The 17203-nt window shown below is 48.3% G+C and overlaps 4 protein-coding genes across 28 annotated transcripts in view; 2 read left to right on the top strand and 2 right to left on the bottom strand.

Moving 5' to 3' along the window:
- Positions 1-6080, top strand: part of wnk1b (WNK lysine deficient protein kinase 1b) — a 40675-nt gene extending 34595 nt beyond the window's left edge. For 10 of the 18 annotated variants that reach the window (XM_052055483.1, XM_052055481.1, XM_052055484.1 and 7 more), the window contains 13 exons: positions 385-468; positions 539-575; positions 655-731; positions 804-1091; positions 1159-1415; positions 1483-1558; positions 1633-1762; positions 2109-2312; positions 2506-2598; positions 2796-2837; positions 3082-3239; positions 3330-3386; positions 3575-6080. In XM_052055483.1, the coding sequence (XP_051911443.1) occupies positions 385-468; positions 539-575; positions 655-731; positions 804-1091; positions 1159-1415; positions 1483-1558; positions 1633-1762; positions 2109-2312; positions 2506-2598; positions 2796-2837; positions 3082-3239; positions 3330-3386; positions 3575-3928 (1857 nt within the window). In that variant the 3' untranslated portion in view covers positions 3929-6080. The other 8 variants (XM_052055492.1, XM_052055487.1, XM_052055488.1 and 5 more) reach the window with 7 other exon arrangements.
- Positions 1-17203, bottom strand: part of LOC127593837 (ninjurin-2-like) — a 150184-nt gene that overhangs the window by 49012 nt on the left and 83969 nt on the right. The window lies entirely within an intron of this gene.
- On the top strand, positions 7780-13114 carry LOC127593835 (proline-rich protein 5-like). 3 transcript variants are annotated; one of them, XM_052055524.1, is made up of 10 exons: positions 7780-7894; positions 8896-8978; positions 10169-10342; positions 10653-10733; positions 11139-11245; positions 11535-11626; positions 11697-11837; positions 12141-12285; positions 12359-12583; positions 12649-13114. In XM_052055524.1, the coding sequence occupies exons 2-10, from the start codon at positions 8953-8955 to the stop codon at positions 12870-12872; spliced, it is 1215 nt and encodes a 404-aa protein (XP_051911484.1). In that variant the 5' UTR covers positions 7780-7894; positions 8896-8952; the 3' UTR covers positions 12873-13114. The 3 variants fall into 3 exon arrangements, with proteins under 3 accessions (XP_051911484.1, XP_051911485.1, XP_051911483.1); XM_052055525.1 differs by lacking the exon at positions 7780-7894 and adding an exon at positions 8320-8470 and having other exon boundaries at positions 12362-12583; XM_052055523.1 differs by lacking the exon at positions 7780-7894 and adding an exon at positions 8320-8470.
- napepld (N-acyl phosphatidylethanolamine phospholipase D) lies at positions 13504-16488 on the bottom strand. Of its 5 annotated transcripts, XM_052055516.1 has the most exons (11): positions 16362-16475; positions 15733-15893; positions 15435-15510; positions 15252-15371; positions 15031-15171; positions 14734-14958; positions 14504-14607; positions 14141-14306; positions 13926-14074; positions 13739-13853; positions 13504-13660 (listed from the first exon to the last, which is right to left on the bottom strand). In XM_052055516.1, the coding sequence occupies exons 2-11, from the start codon at positions 15819-15821 to the stop codon at positions 13544-13546; spliced, it is 1302 nt and encodes a 433-aa protein (XP_051911476.1). In that variant the 5' UTR covers positions 15822-15893; positions 16362-16475; the 3' UTR covers positions 13504-13543. The 5 variants fall into 5 exon arrangements, with proteins under 5 accessions (XP_051911476.1, XP_051911475.1, XP_051911479.1 ...); XM_052055515.1 differs by having other exon boundaries at positions 15252-15510; XM_052055519.1 differs by lacking the exon at positions 15733-15893 and having other exon boundaries at positions 16362-16456.

Below are 17203 nucleotides of genomic sequence, written 5' to 3'. Positions count from 1 at the left end.
GATAACCATTGACTGGGGGAATTTTAAATTGACATATCTGAGGCGAGAGAGCCACTCGCTGACAGACTACCTGACACATCATTTTATTTCCTTGAACTCTTAAGTTGTGTCTGTGAGGGCCGCCGCTTGCCTAAAAATAGTCCAACTGGGAGCGCTCAATAAAAACGCAGCCGTCGCTGACATTCACTCGCAACCTTTTACGGAACTCCTGTGGGGGGGAACATGTGATCTTGGATTAAAATGATCTCGACTGCCATTTTTTTTCCAACCCCCCCAAAAAAAGAATGTAATGCTAATAATAAAAATAGCACTTTGTAATATGATACTACATATAGATGTTCGTCAATCAATATAAAAATTAATGCTCTCTTCTCTCGCTGGTAGTCCCAGCAGCCTCTTGAGGACCTGGATGCTCAGCTGAGACGGGCCCTTAGCCCTGAAAACGTCCCGGTTAGCACATCCGCACAGGTAACCAATCAGACAAAACCCATTTTGCCGCCACGCTTCGAATAATTTGTGTCCTGCGCGTTCACTTCAGGCTTCCCAGGGTGCCGTTCATCCGGTGGGACAACCAAGTATGTATCGTCGTGACTTGCTCTTTGCGGGTCTTCTGTCACCAACATCTCATCATTGGACGTGCCGTTGAACTTTCAGCTTCCTTATCCCCGGAGGAAGACACCCCCTTGCCTGCCGCCGCTCCTCAAAGTGGAATCAAACTCGGGAGATTTCAGGTTTGAAATTGTGTGTGCCACTTCCTGTTTCCTCGCTCTTGTTTCACAAGATTCTGCTATGTTGCTGCGAAGGTCTCGCTGGCCACCGAAGAGCCTCCAAAGCAGCGTCCGGCCCGCACGGGATCCTCCCCCGCGACGACCTCGTCGTCGTCCTCCAGCGCGTCCTCGTCGTCGTCCTCCTGCGGTCTGTCCAGCCCGGAGAACACGCTGCACAAGGGCTCCTCGCCGCGAGTGGAAGGCGCACAGGCGGATGTGGTGGATGGACTCCCCGGGAAAATGCCGAGTGGGTCCCGACGCCCTTCCCCGCCCGCATCCCCGTGCCCCTCGCCAAAACCCACCACCACCATCGGACGCTTCCAGGTAAAAAACTTTCTGACTTTGAACTATTTGGATTTTGTAAATCCCACCTGCTTGCGTTTTCATCCAGGTCACCACGAATGCTGAAGCCAGAGTTGGCAGGTTCTCCGTCAGTCGGGCCCGAGAGCAGAGCGCCGAGCCCGGGCCGAGTCCGCCGAACGGAGCCGCCGACCCCGGCCGTCCCCCGAGTCCGGACGCTCCCCACAAAGTGACCCTGCCCAGTCTGAACAGCGGCAACTCCTTCAACAACTCCTACGTGAGCAGCGACAACGACTCGGAGTACGAGGACGAGGACTTCAAGCGGGAGATCAACCGCCTGCGTGAAAAGTGAGCGCGCGCTTCTCGCGGAGGCTCGCCGAGCCTTGAGCTCACCTTCTTCTTTTTATCCCACCAGACACTTGAGTGAGATTCAGGCCCTCCACTCGCGCCAGAAGGAGGAAATTGACGGCCTCTTCACCAGGCTGGGAAAGGTAAATGACACTGAAGTGGAAACGCCAGAAAATGGAGCTTTTCCAGCACGTGATATCTTTGCTCACATGCGCAGGTTCCTCCAGCCGCAGTCCTCCCTCCCGTCGTCGCCTTGGCTGGCAGGCGGCGGCGACCCACCAAGAGCAAATCCGCCAAATCGTCCAGAACCAGCTCCTCACACGGTAGCAGGAGTCCACTTCAGCCAGGTGAGCGCACTTGCGATTCAACGCATCATTTCAAAAAGCGGCAGGTGTGTGACTCCCATTAAAAAAAAAAAAAACGGGCATTTGACCAGGGGGGGTATGTTGCCTTTTCTATCCACGTCTACTTTTGCCTGCGCGTTTCGAGCCATTGCGAGATTTTAACGCCGCGCACTGTATGTGTTTTCGTGCTTCTGCTTGGTTCCACGTGCGCGCGGGCGGGTGCTGCCGCAGGCTCCGGGCTTGAACATTTCTGACCCCCCCCCCACTTTGTGTCTGTCTGCGTGTGTGTTTTGGACGTCCGCCTTGTCTCCGCTCGCCCTGCCCGCCCGCCACCATCCGCTGTTTCCAGGCAGCGCCGCGTCGGCCCAGAGCGTCCCGGCGCTGTGCACTGGCCAGCCGGCTCAGTTAGCGGCGGGAGGATTAGCCGATCCCGGCGGCGGCGAACGCAGTAGTGAGCGCCCCCTCAAAGCGGCTCCCTCCGGCGACATCCTGTCCTCGGCCTATCCCAGCTCTGTGACGCTCTCGGCGCGCAGCTTGTGCGCTCCCACCCCAGGTAGGCTTGAGAAAATCAAGACCCGGGCCGCGGTCCCCTTTGCGCACACGCAAAGCATGCTCGCGTGTCGTGACTCCACATTTCCTCACTGTCTTTTCTCTCATTTTCTTGCACCCTGTTCCCATCTCCCGTCCTCTTCATCTTTCCCTCTTCACCGCCACCCGCCCCCCTGCCTCTTCATCTCCCCACTCAGCCTGCGTAAAGCCCACCCGGGGTTCCGAGCGTTTGGCCTTGAAGCCCAGCGGCAGGAGGACGCGCTTTCTGAGTACGCCATGCTCGGCTCTTTGTGTGTAACGCTTTTTCGTTTCTTGAATGCCAATCCCGGTATTGAGTTTAGTTGACGAGCTGCGGCGAGGGCTCCGATACATTGATTTCACTCAGGCAGATGTCGTGGCATAGATCGGAAATTTCAATCCGCTTTCCGGGTTTTAACTGTCCGCTCTCTCCCGCTCCTTCCATTCTTGCTTTCTGGGTGCCGCGCAGGGAAGATGGTGAAAAAAGTCTGCCCCTGCAACCAGCTCTGTAGTAACTATCTCTTCTTCTTTCTTGCCCCCGCTTCTGCTTTCCATTCATCCTCACGCTTTCGTTTGATTCAGTTACTGGCGGTCTGCATGACAAAAGGCTTGAAGTACCCGAATTAACCTCCACCCGCAAAATAACTTCCACATTGGCCTCCTTTCGTAATCCGACTAAAAAGTAATTCCGAGTTATCCCGAAGCACCATTGCGACGTCTGACTCTCTTGTTTTTGTCACACCGTTTTGTCATAGGGACCAACAGCACCAATGCGGTGAGTGGCTCCACCCCCTTGTCTCAGAGCCAGGGGGGCTCCCAGTGTCTCAACGTATCGGCCCCTCACCAGCGCAAAGGGACGTTCACCGATGATCTCCATAAACTGGTGGACAACTGGGCCAGAGACCTCTCACAGGTCTTTTTTTTTTTTTTTTTTTTGTCTCACAACAAAGCTGAGAATCGTGCATTTAGATGAACTAAGCGGTGGTTTTGTTTCGACTCCCAGGGTAAGAAGAGCACCAAACACCCGCAGCAGGCCCCAGCACAAGGACACAGCTATGAGGTACCCCAAGCGACGATTCGAAAAATACTGATGATTTGATTGAGGGGGTGGGGGGGGACTCTCCGCTAACAACCCAAGCAAAATATGTGGCAGCCTCATATAGGGATTTATAATTCAGGCCCGTCTCGTTGAGTGTGGGCTGCTCTTTTGATCTCGAAATCATTCTTTGACGGCCTCGTCGTCTTTAGGTGACGCAATCCGCCAACCTGGGCAGGAAGTTCTCCGCCCCGAGCCAGCTGTGCCCGAGCAGCACCGCCGCTTCCGCCCACCTCCCCTCCAACCCGCCTACCTCCCGCAAGGGTTCGCTGTGCCAACCCCCCGCCTCGCCAACGCCGCACTTCATCCCGTACGTGCCCGCCCCGGCCTACGCCGCGCAGTGGTCCGGGGCCGCCCACGGCGGACCGCTGCTGGTCAGCGCCCCCCAGCCGCTCGGCCCTTACGCCGCCTCGACGGGGGGCGGCCAGATCAGTCCGGGGCCCCTGCACGCGTTCATGCACAAGTCGGTCAGCAACCCGGGAGGACCCAACATGAGGACCACGTAGGGTTTCGCGCAGGGCCCGTTGGAACGGCGGCCCGACCGGACTCCCGCGATTGAACAAGAGGAAGTTTGCCAAAGAGGTTTGAGCGGGCGCACTCGGGTGAAACGTGGGGGGGAGCACAACGACACTGATGAGCGCCTCCGTTTTGCTCATCACCTCTTGCTTGTCGCTCTTCTAGCGAACATGTGCAATGTGTGAATTAAAAAAAATAAAATAAAACCAACAAAATAGAGGAGTCACTCTTAGCATTCACAAGGATGCAAATAGGAACACGATCGGTACCCCCGCCCCTTCCCGAGTCAAAGCAATAAAACGAAAAACATCGGAGCGAGGCCAACACCAAAAAAAGTCAGAAATCTTCAGAATAAGATTTTGTATAGTTTCTAATTTTAATTTTTTGGGGGTCAAGATTCCATTCGGTTTTATTTCGCGTTACGTGCGCGCGCTTCTTTTGTTGACTTTTTTTGAGGGGTGGTGGGAGATGATTATTTCTCCTCCTGAATGTCGTTGTGAATGGTTCTTGTTCTATTTAAAAAAAAAAAAAAAACCCCCGACTGACATGGGCGGACCTGTTCTATGCACACATTATCATGTGATGTGTAAAAACAACACTGTGATTGTTATTTTGTTTTAGGAGTCATAACAACAATCTTTTTTTTTTTGCGGGGTTGGGGGGGGTCCATTTTTCTCAAAAATTCTGCCTTAACCGACAACGATTCAGCCGCCTTTCGACCTCCAAATGTTTTCGTTCAAATATGGAATGCTAGCTACTTTTTTTGTTGTTGTTTCTTCCACAGTACTTAACATCCGACACTTTAAACTCTCCCCCTCTTGCCCTGTTAGATGAATGTGAATGTACAAAGAACCAGTTTGAATTCGCTTTCTAGTGCCTTGCTTCACTCCCCCTCAAACACTGGAGAACGAAGACCACGCGGGAGGACGTAAACGTTCAAGACGAGGTCTGTTCAGATTGTTCGAAGGCCATGTTTTGTGTCTTGGTTGTGTGTTATGACTTACGTCCATGCTGTGATGCGCCATTGCTCACTTAGACGTGATCCAAAAAAATAATAATTTGATGTTGCCTTTCGCTGAGAAACCCAAGATGACACGTTATGAAGCGGTGAGTGCAGCATTTGGACTACCAGGCTGTCGATCCTAAAAATTGCGACGCCCCGTCCTTAGATTTGTAATGTTCAGTGATTATAAAAAGTCTACACACCCCTATTCGAATTGCTAAACGGAAGACAGCACTCGTCTGCCGCCCATTGAAAGTGCCTCTGATTCATTCCGAATCAATTTCAGCTGCTCTTGTCGGCTGTTCTTGAGTTGCCCAACCACATTTTTACTTTTTAAAAGCTGAAAGGAGAAACAAGGTTATGACACATTGATGCTAAATCTCGGTTCTTCATGGCAATTTTAAAAAATGGCATTGGAGAAGGGATGTGTCCACTTTTTCAAACCGGCGAGACCATTTTGATCCTACTTTGTCATACATGTGAAATAAAAGAAAAAGATTCCACCACCCCCTGCTTTGAGTCAACCACAATGCAGTTGTAATCTCTTGGTGCGTTTGATACGTTCATTCTCTAGCCGGTTTCCTCCCCCTTTTAACCTGCAGTGTTCAGTAGCAACAGGTGGTCTTGACTGTGAAGTTGTTCTGGAGGACTTTAACTGTGAAAGGACGAGTTAGTATTGTGAATGTTCCTGCATTATTAAAGTGGGGTGAAGTCTTGATGACAGGTGTAGCATTAGCATTTAGCGCATAGTTAGGGGGCAAATTCTGTTGGTGTGCCATCGCAGGACTCATTTTTTTCTCGCTGTAGAGGTGGTCAAGTCCTTTTCTCCAGCTGTGTCACGTTCAGTCTCGAGCACAGAAACATATTCGCAATCACTGAAGTTCATGTTGACTTAAAAACAAACGAACAAACAAAAATCCTCACTTGTTTTATCTGCTGTTTTAATGTGTGTAGCAGCACCTAACTCAGTGGTTTCTTTTCTCTATTTGATAAATCGGTTGGTGTCATCGGCAGCCTTGAACAGAATGTTTTGCACTAAAGTAGAAGAGTGTTCATGCTTGATATTAAAACAGATACAATGACATTTGTTACTTTATTTGTAAAGACTTAATAAATAAAAGTTGCCGAAATGACAATCACTGGTTTTTACGTGCTGTGTCATTTCTGTGCGTTCTGTTTTGATCTAAGGACGCAATTGTTGAGCATCAGAACATCAAATTAAAATGTTTTCTTTCTCTCGAGAGCAGAAGGTTAATAATTACGGGTTAACTATGCAGTGACATTTGTGTGCGGGTGTGTGTGTGTATTTAATCATGAGAATGTTTTGTTCTGCCTCAAAACAGTTTTTGACCATCGTAGTTGCAGCACCATTCTTGTCCACAAGACGGCAACAAGACGAGTGGTAAATACGTTGTACTATTGTGTGTGTGCGCGCGCGTATGTGTATGTATATATTTAATAATGAGAAAGTATTTTGTTCTGCCTCGAAACACTGTTTTTGACCATCGTAGTTGCAGTACCATTCTTGTCCACAAGACGGCAGCAAGACAAGTGATAAATACGTTGTACTACTGTGTGTGCGCGTGTGCATGTGTGTGTCCATAGGTATATATTTAATAATGAGAAATAAGTGTTTTGTTCTAGCTCAATACATTGTTTTTGACCATCGTAGTTGCAGTACCATTCTTGTCCACAAGACGGCAGCTAGACTTGCTGAAATGACAATCACTAGTATTTACGTGCTGTGTCATTTCTGTGCGTTCTGTTTTGATACCGATTTGTCTTACTGTTTATTGTGCATGTTAAATTGCTCCATGTACAGCACTTTGTATTCAGCGATGGCTGTTTGAAAGTGCTCTATAAATACAGTTGACTTGGATTGTTCTGAGTACACAATTGTTGAGCATCAGAAAACCAACTTAAAATGTTTTCTTTCTCTCAAGAGCAGAAGGTTAATAATTACGGGTTAACTATGGAGTGACATTTATGTGTGTGTGTGTGTGTGTGTGTATTTAATGAGAATTTTTTGTTCTGGCTCGAAACACTGTTCTTGACCATCGTATTTGCAGTACCATTCCTGTCCACAAGATGGCAGCAAGACAAGTGATAAATACGTTGTACTACTGTGTGTGCGTGCGTATGTTTATATTTAATAATGAGAAATGAGTGTTTTGTTCTGGATCGAAACTGTTTTTGACCATCGTAGTTGCAGTACCATTCTTGTCCACAAGACGGCAGCAAGACAAGTGATAAATACGTTGTAGTACTGTGGGTGCCTGCGTGTGTGTGTGTGCGCACGCACGCGCGCGTTTGTGTGCACGGGTATGTATATATTTAATCATAAGAAATAAGTGTTGTGTTCTGGCTCGAAACACTGTTTTTGACCATCATAGTTGCAGTACTATTCTTGTCCACAAGACGGCAGCAAGACTTGCTGAAATGACAATCACTGGTTTTACGTGCTGTGTCATTTCTGTGCGTTCTGTTGCCGTTCTGTTTTGATCTGAGGACACAATTGTTGTGCGTCAGAACACCAAATTAAAATGTTTTACAGTAGACACTTCAGTAGAATTCAAATATTGTAAATATGTCTCTATTTCACTTTGGAATAAAATGAATACAATTCCACTGCGGTGAGGTTTATAATAATCATTTGGAAAAAAAAGAAGTTGAACGTCCATACTCACACGCTATCTTTTGAAAAGGGCTGAGAATGTTCTGTATGACCTCAGTTCACTGTACGAATCTAGAAATACTTTTACAAAGTCTTGCATTGTTAATTCGACCTAGATTTTTCTTTCATGTTTTCTGTCCCTTATTGTCTCAGTCATGAGCCTAAGCGGGCCGTTGTAAGCACAATTTAATACGCTTTCATTCAATTCAGACGTTTGTGGGAAGTTGACGTGAGGATTCTGCGGTTTTTCGCGAGGCCGTGGAGTGGACAAGGCAACTGGTGAGTGTCCTTCACTCACCCGCATGCCATCAAGTCACATTTTTGTTTTGTGTACATTTACTGTGTTTATCTTGAGCTCCGGTCTTTTACACCTACTTAGGCACATCCAGGCCATATCATGAGGGAAACCGCTGCAACCGTACGGGTGCGGTTGTTTTATGGTTATGTGCACTTTCGACACTCACATTTAGCCATCAACGGTAGACTGTGCTACTATTAAGCAGTCACTTGTAAAATTGCCTACATTTCACCGATATCCGATATTCCTATATATATATATATATTCATATATAAATAAATGTATTATTATATTATTATTGTCTACCTATTTCATTATTTTAAACACCTTTGAACACGCGATTCCAGCGAAGCCACGCCTACTAAGCGTTTCCAACACCCTCTCTTCCGGGTTCCGCTCACCCGCCCCTCCCTCCTCCGTGTCCCGCACGCACAGGCAATGACGGGCGTACTTTTTTTGATGGAAGGAAAAGCTCGTCGCGTAACTGGTAACTTTATCACCGATTAAACGTGATTTGTGGATTTAAAAAAAAACAAGAGGCGAGGACTTATGGAAAAGTAAGTGGGTCGACGAGAATGTGTTGAATGTTCAAGCTCGTGGAATTTCAATGAATTCTACGTGCAGGTGATATGTTCAGAATTAACTTTTATGCAATGATTTGTTTTTACCACAATACGTTTCCTAATGATTATTTTTAGTTATTAAAGTGGGGGGGGGGTGCTACTAAGATGCCTTTGTTAGTTGATTTGGTCATGTGCAGTGTATTTTTAAACTGAATTTGTTTTGTTTTAAACTGATTTTGTGATATTTTGGAAGAATGTACTTTTTGGTTTTGCTGAGTGGGGGGGGTGAGCAAAAAAAATCTAACGTGTGTATGATTATTGTGCGTATAATAATGGCTTCATTTCATAAACCTAAAAGTAAGTTTCTGACCCAGTTTATGTTAGCGGGTAGCTCACATACTTTGTATTCCTGTGTTCAGATGCTGAGTGGTCGCCCACTGTGCTTTTGTCTTCCCTGAGGCGCTGCAGACTCGAACATGGAACGGGAGGGCTCGTTTCGGAGGTAAGAACTATGTTGGCATTGTTCTCACACAGGTACGCACGTGCTTGACTTTACCATCCTGGGCAACCTCACTGTATCGCACTCGACCATGATCTAGTATCAATAAATATTGATGCAGATTTACAGACTTGCAAACTTCACCAAGCATTCCAATTTGTGCAGGTGGACCATTGTTTCGAGTTAAAGGGGTCAAAAACAAATGAAATTGTCACGCTCGACTCCAGAGGGACCACATGCTTCGCTGTGTCCTTGTTTGTACACACGCATTCCTCAGTGACCTCATCGGTGCTTTTCATTCATGAAAAAAAAATACCCATCATCCTCCTTTGTTTACTAATTAGACCCTAACAAATTCCCTCAAACGAAACAGGTTCCAACTTTTAATTTTGGGCTTAACACCGCAAGTGTCCTATCTCGCCATCGCTAGAGCGATGAGCAATCCGTTTGTTGTGATCCGACACAGCTTGCTTCGCTACGCACAGCAGCCAAAAAAAAAAAGGGACATTTGTGTTACGTTGAAATTCTTCCCTGCATCTTGGCTGCACTTGATCCTCAAAGGCTTCCTTTGTCGGGCCCGGCACAAAAAGCTCACATGGCCGCTGACCGCCACCGCCTGTTAAAGGGAAAACGGCCAGGCGGGGAGGAGAGAGAGGTTCTTCCCTCTACTGCACACAATAATAAACACACGTAAAGACAATTTAAAGTGATTTTTAAAATTATATATAGTGTGCATGTTTGAAGATAATTGCTTTTTTAGGGGGTGGGGGGGGGGGGGCGGGGGGCTTACAAGGGGATGACGCACCTCGACCCCGGCATGATTTGCCCCTCCGATGTTCTAAAAGAACATGAGCGCCAACATGCACATCCCAAAAATACTTCTTCCCCTTGAGGTAATCCACTTGCGCGGCTGATTTAGAACGCCACGTTGTCTGGCGTGAGTGCACACACCTGACAAAAAGACGGAAGAGTGAGATTTATTTTTTATTTTTTTTAGTCTGACATGACAATCGGCATTGGATGTTAGTCTGTGATTTGAGGTGCCCCGGCTACTTTAGAGCGCCTTGTTGTTGCGCTGCGGGTGCATGGGGAGAAAGCAGAAGAGTTAAGAGTTAACTTTTTTTAAGCTTCATTTTATATCCTTGGCCGTACCGATCATCTATTTGTCTTTTTCATCCTTTCTGGATTTCGAGGAATCTCCACAACCGGTTGAAGCTGGCCAGCGGCTCGTCCTCCAGCTTGACGGACCTCTCGCAGGCCAAGACGCCGTCAGGAGGAGGCGTGGAGAAGGTGGCGCTGGTGGACGACGGTACCAGGGACAAGGGGACCCAGCAGAGGAGAGCGGGAGCCAACGCCACTTGGAACAGGTCGCGAGTGCCACTCCGTCTTTTCAACCCGATCTCTTTTCAGACTCTCGCCTCGCACGCCCGGAGCGCGTCGCTTGGGAAAAAAGCCGTTTTTGTGTGCCGCCGTTGAAAAGAAACGCCACTGAACCAAAGCATCACCGCACTCTGGCTCTTTTCATCACTCCATCTCTTTTCTTCTGCGCTCTTTTATTATCAATCCGGCATGTACGACTTTAAGATAGCCGAGCCTGATTTAGCAACACAACTACAAAGCCACCAAAAAAAAAAAACCCTAAAACGCTCATTTGTTTTTTTTATTTTGTCTCTTCAGCATCCACAACGCAGTCATCTCGGTGTTCCAGAAGAAGGATTTAGGAGAAAATGAGCTTTTCACTCTGAACGAAGGTGTCAGGTGTGCTGCTTTTTTTGTGTGTTTGTGCGTATGTATATATTTAATAATGAGAAATGAGTGTTTTGTTCTGGCTCGAAACTGTTTTTGACCATCGTAGTTGCAGTACCATTCTTGTCCACAAGACGGCAGCAAGACAAGTGATAAATACGTTGCAGTACTTTGGTTGCCTGTGTGTGTGTGTGTGTGTGTGTGTGTGTGCGTGTGTGTGTGTGTGTATCCACATTTTCACACCAGAACGGTGTTGTCAGTGATGAGCACTCAGTCGTTGCTGCGGCTTTTGAGCTTGTCATTTCCTGAATCTGCTGCTGTTCAAACAGTGCTGCCTGCTCAGCACTGATTACTACACACACAAGTGAAAATGGCCGTATTATTGTGTGTGTGTGTGTGTCCGTCCACTTTTTACAGGCAGCTGCTGAAGACCGAGCTGGGCTCCTTCTTCACAGAGTACCTCCAAAATCAGTTGCTCACCAAAGGCATGGTGATACTGCGCGACAAGATTCGCTTTTATGAAGGTAAAACATTACCCAAACAAGCACCCAGAAACTCGCATAACTCCAGTTTTCGATTAACTCGCTTTATTGCCTCACGTCGCAAACCGCCGCCGAGCGGTCCGACTTTTATCTCGGCGCCGTGGGGGTGAAAGTAATAATTGACTCCTTTGATGTTGAGTTAACGCTAACGCCGCGATATGATGGGTGCGCCGTTGCCTCTGTTATGGCTAGCGCGCGACCTTTTCGTAGCGTGTTGAAAATCCGCGGGAAGCCACGTTTATCGCTGACGATGTTTTGTCGGTCATGACAGGCCAGAAGCTGTTGGACTCCCTGGCTGACACCTGGGACTTTTTCTTCTGCGATGTTCTGTCCATGCTGCAGGCCATCTTCTGTCCAGTGCAGGTGAGACACCGCAACCCCAGCGCCGGCACGTTTTGAACAGGGGGGTGTGCTGACTTTTTCTACTTGTTAGGGAAAGGAGCCGTCGGTGCGTCAGATGGCGTTGCTGCACTTCCGGAATATCATCGCCCTCAACCTGAAGCTGGAGGAAGCTCTGTCGCGGCCCCGGGCTCGGGTGCCGCCCTCCATCATACAGATGCTGCTCATTCTTCAGGTCAACACACACACACACACACACACACACACACACACACACACACACACACACACACACACACACACACACACATGGTCGACAAACGCAATCTGTGGCGTAAGAGCGGTCTCACAGGAAGTCATCTCGGCGTGAGCGCGGCCATCTTCCCATGACCTCTGAGGCAGCTTGAGCAAACGGAAGTTGCGGCTGAACCATCAGCATCATCAAAATCAAAAAATCGACCTCAAAATAGTCGGATGGGACGAGTTTGAGAAAAAAAACAAAAAAACAATTGTTAAAATTTTTTTTTGTTTTCTGCAGGGTGTCCACGAGTCCAAAGGTGTCACAAATGACTACTTGCGTCTGGAGGGTCTCATCCAAAAGGTGGTCTCTCCTTACCTGGGGACCCAAGGGTTATATTCCCGAGACGGTTCCTCAAGTCAGCGCTGTTCCTCATGTGTGTTAGGTGTGTGGTTGACAAAAAGAACGCCTTTATTAAAAAAAAAAATCCCGATGAAGTTGTTTCCCATTTTCCTTAGCAGAGGATCGTCCGCAGCGCTCCTGGCCGTCCAACCCCCCCGCAGTCAAGAACCCAGTGGTACGTTCCAAGAGCTACAACGTTCCCATATTGACCCCCGTGGTGGAGTACGAGACGGATTCGTCCGCGGGAGGCGGCGTCGGGATCCGGCGCCACTCCGTGTCGGAGATGACGTCCTGCGTGGAGGACAGCGCCGCAGTGGGAGAGTCCAGCGCTGAGCACTCGGGTTAGGATGACACAAGTGCAATTTTGGGGTGACGCTTATCGGGACTAATCCAGTCCTTTTGACAGGTACCTCAAGCCAGAACCCCAAGATCCCGAGATCTCTGGTGTCCGACACCCCTAGGATTCTGGCCCGAGACATCAGCTCCAATCCCAGCCCGTCGTCCAGTCCGGAGATGAGCGTGGATCACGGCTCCGCCCCCGACGGCATTTTTCTGGACTTCTCACAAGCTCAATCTGGAGGTGCAACATGCAGCTGCAGCAGACAGAACGTGGCCCGACAGGTGACTTGAGGACATCTTTTATTTTATTTTTAAAAAGATGATTTAGAAGGAAGATTGAAGTTGTGGTTGACATTATCGTTACGGAACTATTTTCGGAATCATGGCTCAACCTCACTGGCAGTCATGCTAATTTAAGCCAACCTGAATGAAGCCAATCAATTTGCATTTTGGATTACTTGCTGATTGATTGGCATAAAGTGGAGGTCAAGCCCCGGCTCCTTTTGTCTAATTAAAGTCATCAGTATTGATTATCTTGCGGGTGAAGATGTTTTTTTTCCCCCACCTCATGTCTAAAGCTACACTGCACTGCCACCCAGTGGCCATTTCTATACCCGCATCGCCTCATGTCTAAAGCTGCACTGCACTGCCACCCAGTGGCCATTTCTATACCCGCCCATTCATACAACTGACGGAACCAGAGAACCAAATTCAAGTCGTTTAATTTGACATCCACCTGAAAATTTTTGACCCCCAAAGCATGAAAAATGACATTCAAACCTAAAATACAACCACCCAAGCGCGCCGTTGCGCAATTCCGAAAAGAAACTGAAGCCAGCTCAGCTTTTGCTTTTAAGCTTTCAACGTGTCATGTCCACAACAACAGTTGATATTATTATTTTTTTTACATACAGCAAAGATGTTTTTGCTAATGTTGCTACCGCTAAATGCCAAGTCAGGGATCAGCGGGGGGACGTCAGGAGACGAGACTCCCCGTGCCGCAAGGTGAAGAAGGATTCCGGTTTCAGGCCTTTTTGTTCCAGCGCTTCCTGCAGACGGCGCGGCGGCTCCAGATAGTGCTGAGTGGACAAAAGCCGCTTCAGAACAGGTTCGGTTTGAAACTCACTGCCTCTCCTGACGTTTTAGATTACCGGTACCTCATAGGCCAGAGCAAAAGTTCCCCAGTGGATAGCCAACGAGTGTTTGGCCTCAAGGTCCATGTGGATCTGAACCGCCTCCTCCGGGTCCACGTGCTGCCCTTTCATCACGTCCCTGCAAAAGGCGCAAGCGGATTTGAAGTCGAGCGCCAAGATGCTGCCGGAGCGAGCGGAGAGAAGCGATCACCTCGGCAGGTACGCCCCGATGGGGATCGCCGCCAGGTCAAAGGGCCCGAAACGTCGCCCGATCTCCCTGAAGACCGAGCAGTAGCCGGTGTCACCGGCGAAGAAGAAGCGGTGATCCGGACCTAAAACGCTCCAGCTGGCCCATAACGACTGAAGATGGGACGACATTGGTTTTGACGTCAAACGAAAAGAAATGCAAGAGGAGCTAAAAAACACCTTGTTGTCGTCGACCGCGGAGCGTTTGCTCCAGTGCTGGGACGGCGTGCACACGAAGGTGACTTCGTCGTGAGCCGGGACGCAGTTCTCCTCCCACCAGTCCAACTCTATCACGTTCTCGCAGCCCGCTTTGGCCAGCCAGTCCATCAAGCCCAGGGGCACAAACCTGCGGAGCACGGCCAAGTGTCTTTCGGTATTGGTAAATAATGACCGGAAACAAGTTACATTATAGTATTATTATTGAGGAAAAACATCTGATGTGTAAGTGTAATTACACATATGTGATTTGTAATTACAGTGTAATTACATTAAAAAATTACTTGTAAAGGTAAAAAAAAAAAAGAGACAGCGCCCCACACCTACCAGCGTAGCTCCGCCCCAAAGCGCACGTTGAGGCTGGCCACCGTCCCGGCATCGAGGTGATCGTAGTGGGAATGACTAATGACCACGGCGTCAATCCGAGGCAACTGCAGAACCGAGACCGGTTGAAAAGAAGCCCCCGCCCCCCAGATATGACACGCTGGTCACAAAGGCGCAAGGGATTGGGATTTTGGGGTAAACTTTCAAAATGGAGCACAACTGGAATTTTTCACCTGTTGCACGCTACAAGGGGGCCCTCTGTAGCGTTTGGGGCCCACGAACTGGAACGGTGACGCCCTCTGGCTGAAAATGGGATCCGTCAGAATGTTCAACCCGTCAATTTCCACCAGAACCGAGGCGTGGCCAAGCCAGGTGACCCTGAGACCTGGACCGGAGGGGGACAGGTCCGGGTTCTGGACAAAATACGGCTCCACTACCGGCAACTCGTTGTCGAGGGCCTGGAAAGATGAATCTGACGTCAAGGTGGGGGGCTTTTCTCGAACAGGATGTGGTGAGCAGGGATCCCGCACCTCTTTACTCGTCGGGACGTTGCTGTGGTTCTTGTCCAGCAAAAGGAAGCGGAGCAGCGTGGAGTAGGAGGGGAACCGCCACGTGGGCCAGGGGTTAGTAAAGCGGCCATGTTTGTCGCGGCACGACCTCGTCACCTCCTCCTATAACAAAAAAATAATAATAATAATTTTGGCATTCTTTGATTGATTCGCCGACTCGTCTTTTACACAACATTGATGACCTCCATGCGGTAGTCCAGCCGGAAGCTCTTGCGGGAGGAACGGGACGAGCTGCTCCTCCTCGAGGCTCCAGGATGAGGACCCGCCACTATGCCCTCCACCCCTCTCAGGTCGACACCATCCTGCCGACGGAAATGAACAACGGCATCCTCATGGCCGACACCCGTTTCTTCGTTTGGTTTCACCTCCGCAAAGCCTTTTCGCTCCTCTGGGGCTCGTCTGTCTGAAGATGACGATTGTTCCATGGGTTCACCTCGACATCTGGCAAGGACACAAACTCACTCTGAAACTATTTTTTTTCTAAAACTTGAAAAGTTTTCCATCTGTGAGACTGCAGAGGGAAAGGTTGAGAACAGCAGCGCATTGTAACTGTGGAGTAGTTTGCATGCGAGCTATGATAACTTTCGAACGAACGAAAGTGAAAAGCTCAGCAGGATGTTATGGAAAGCAGGAAGTGCATGCCGACTCAGCGTAAATGTTTACTTCAAGGACAATCGGACGTAAAGATGTCTTAAGTGTTTTCCAACATTGACCGAGAGGATTGGTGGTCCGTTCAGTTTGATGCGGGGCATCCTTCTTTTACTGCTGGTGCGTTCACTATCCAAGTGTATGTTTGCGCGTCTCTCGCAGACAACAATGGAGGCCTGTGGTTGGGGAACCAAAACAAATAAGTGTGTGTGTGTAGGGGTCGGCTGCCATTCTGGCCAGAAGCAGCCACAACAAAAAAAAAACAAACGCGCAGATTCGACACTCGGCAAAGGACGAATCTGTTTATAAATAGATCACATGCGCTGCTTTTCCTGTGCGACCGGTATCGGTGACCTTTATACATTGAAATGTGTCAAATGCAAGGTTTCAAAATATGGAGGGCATTAGTACATGTTAGCACAAAGCTTACAACACTCTCGAGTTCAGTAATGAGCTCAAGCAGCATTACTTTCCGTATATCACGACAGAGAAAGGCAAGCGTCGTACATTTTACCTGAACTGTGAACGCAACAGCTAGCAAGTAAACATTAAGCTCGTCGTCGCACGACCGTGCGACTGCTAGCTGTCAGCGCGTTTATATAGCAAGCCGCAAAAGATTAATGAAGTATATAGAGAGGAAATACCGTCTAAGATGTCGCGCAACCGTAAAATCTTGATTTGAGTCGAGTGGAAACGGAAGGTGAAAGGCATTGGTCGGTGGAGGGGACCGGTGACGCAATAGGAAACGTCACTTGCGTCACATGACCACCCTCTGCCAATCAGCGAATTCGTTGACCGAATTGAAGATTAAACATTGAACTATTTATATAAAATTGAATTTCGATCAAGATAACATGGCATTATATGTATATATTATTGAATTCAATTACAGAAAGCTTTGCGTAAATCATGAATTTAAAATGCTCTATTTGGGGGAAGGGGGATAATTTCGCCGGTGTGGTTAATTATACCGTATTGATAAAAATCGTATTTTTGTGTCGAAAGAAGGAGGAAAGAGTTCATCTGCGCCGTGAGAGATTTGGGTCAGTGGGGGAGGAGGAAAACACCACAGCTGTTCCACATGGCTTGTGTGTACATTTCCGCGTGAGAGTGCGCGCGGTCTTTTAAGTGTTATTAATCTAAACCCTCTGCACTTTCTGCAGCATTATTGCTTTGTGCTTGGCCATGTATTCTTGTCGCGCCTTTGCCAACAGATGTTAGACGCATGTGCGTAATACCCGCCTCTTAAATTAATGTTTTTTTAGCACTTTCCTTACAAGTTGGGGCTTGGTTTGTTTAGATTTTGTATTGTTTGTGTTTGGATGATTTCGGATTCACGCTGCAGTACCGGATGCGGTCACTAGGCGTCCCTGTCTGTTTAAATTCCACGTTCGTATCTGTTAAACCTCCACAAAGTACAAGATGGAACACTCCTAAAACCCGTGTACGATTTGAAAATAATCCACAGCAGCCATAAAGTGTAAAA

Source organism: Hippocampus zosterae, chromosome 21 (genome assembly GCF_025434085.1).
Source record: "Hippocampus zosterae strain Florida chromosome 21, ASM2543408v3, whole genome shotgun sequence".
Classification (NCBI taxonomy): Eukaryota; Metazoa; Chordata; class Actinopteri; order Syngnathiformes; family Syngnathidae; genus Hippocampus; species Hippocampus zosterae.
Note: the sequence above shows the minus strand (reverse complement) of the source record. Positions and strands in the feature narration are given on the sequence as shown.

Bases quoted from the DNA above. Each gene is read 5' to 3' on its own strand.
- napepld (XM_052055515.1), bottom strand. From the start codon at position 15,821: ATGCCCCGCATCAAACTGAACGGACCACCAATCCTCTCGGTCAATGTT. The intron at 14,075-14,140 runs GTGTTTTTTAGC...TCCCATCTTCAG, and splicing joins CCGCGGTCGACGACAACAAG to TCGTTATGGGCCAGCTGGAG. The intron at 13,854-13,925 runs GTGATCGCTTCT...CGCCTTTTGCAG, and splicing joins ATCGGGGCGTACCTGCCGAG to GGACGTGATGAAAGGGCAGC.
- LOC127593835 (XM_052055524.1), top strand. From the start codon at position 8,953: ATGGAACGGGAGGGCTCGTTTCGGAG. The intron at 8,979-10,168 runs GTAAGAACTATG...CTGGATTTCGAG, and splicing joins CGGGAGGGCTCGTTTCGGAG to GAATCTCCACAACCGGTTGA. The intron at 11,627-11,696 runs GTGAGACACCGC...TCTACTTGTTAG, and splicing joins CCATCTTCTGTCCAGTGCAG to GGAAAGGAGCCGTCGGTGCG.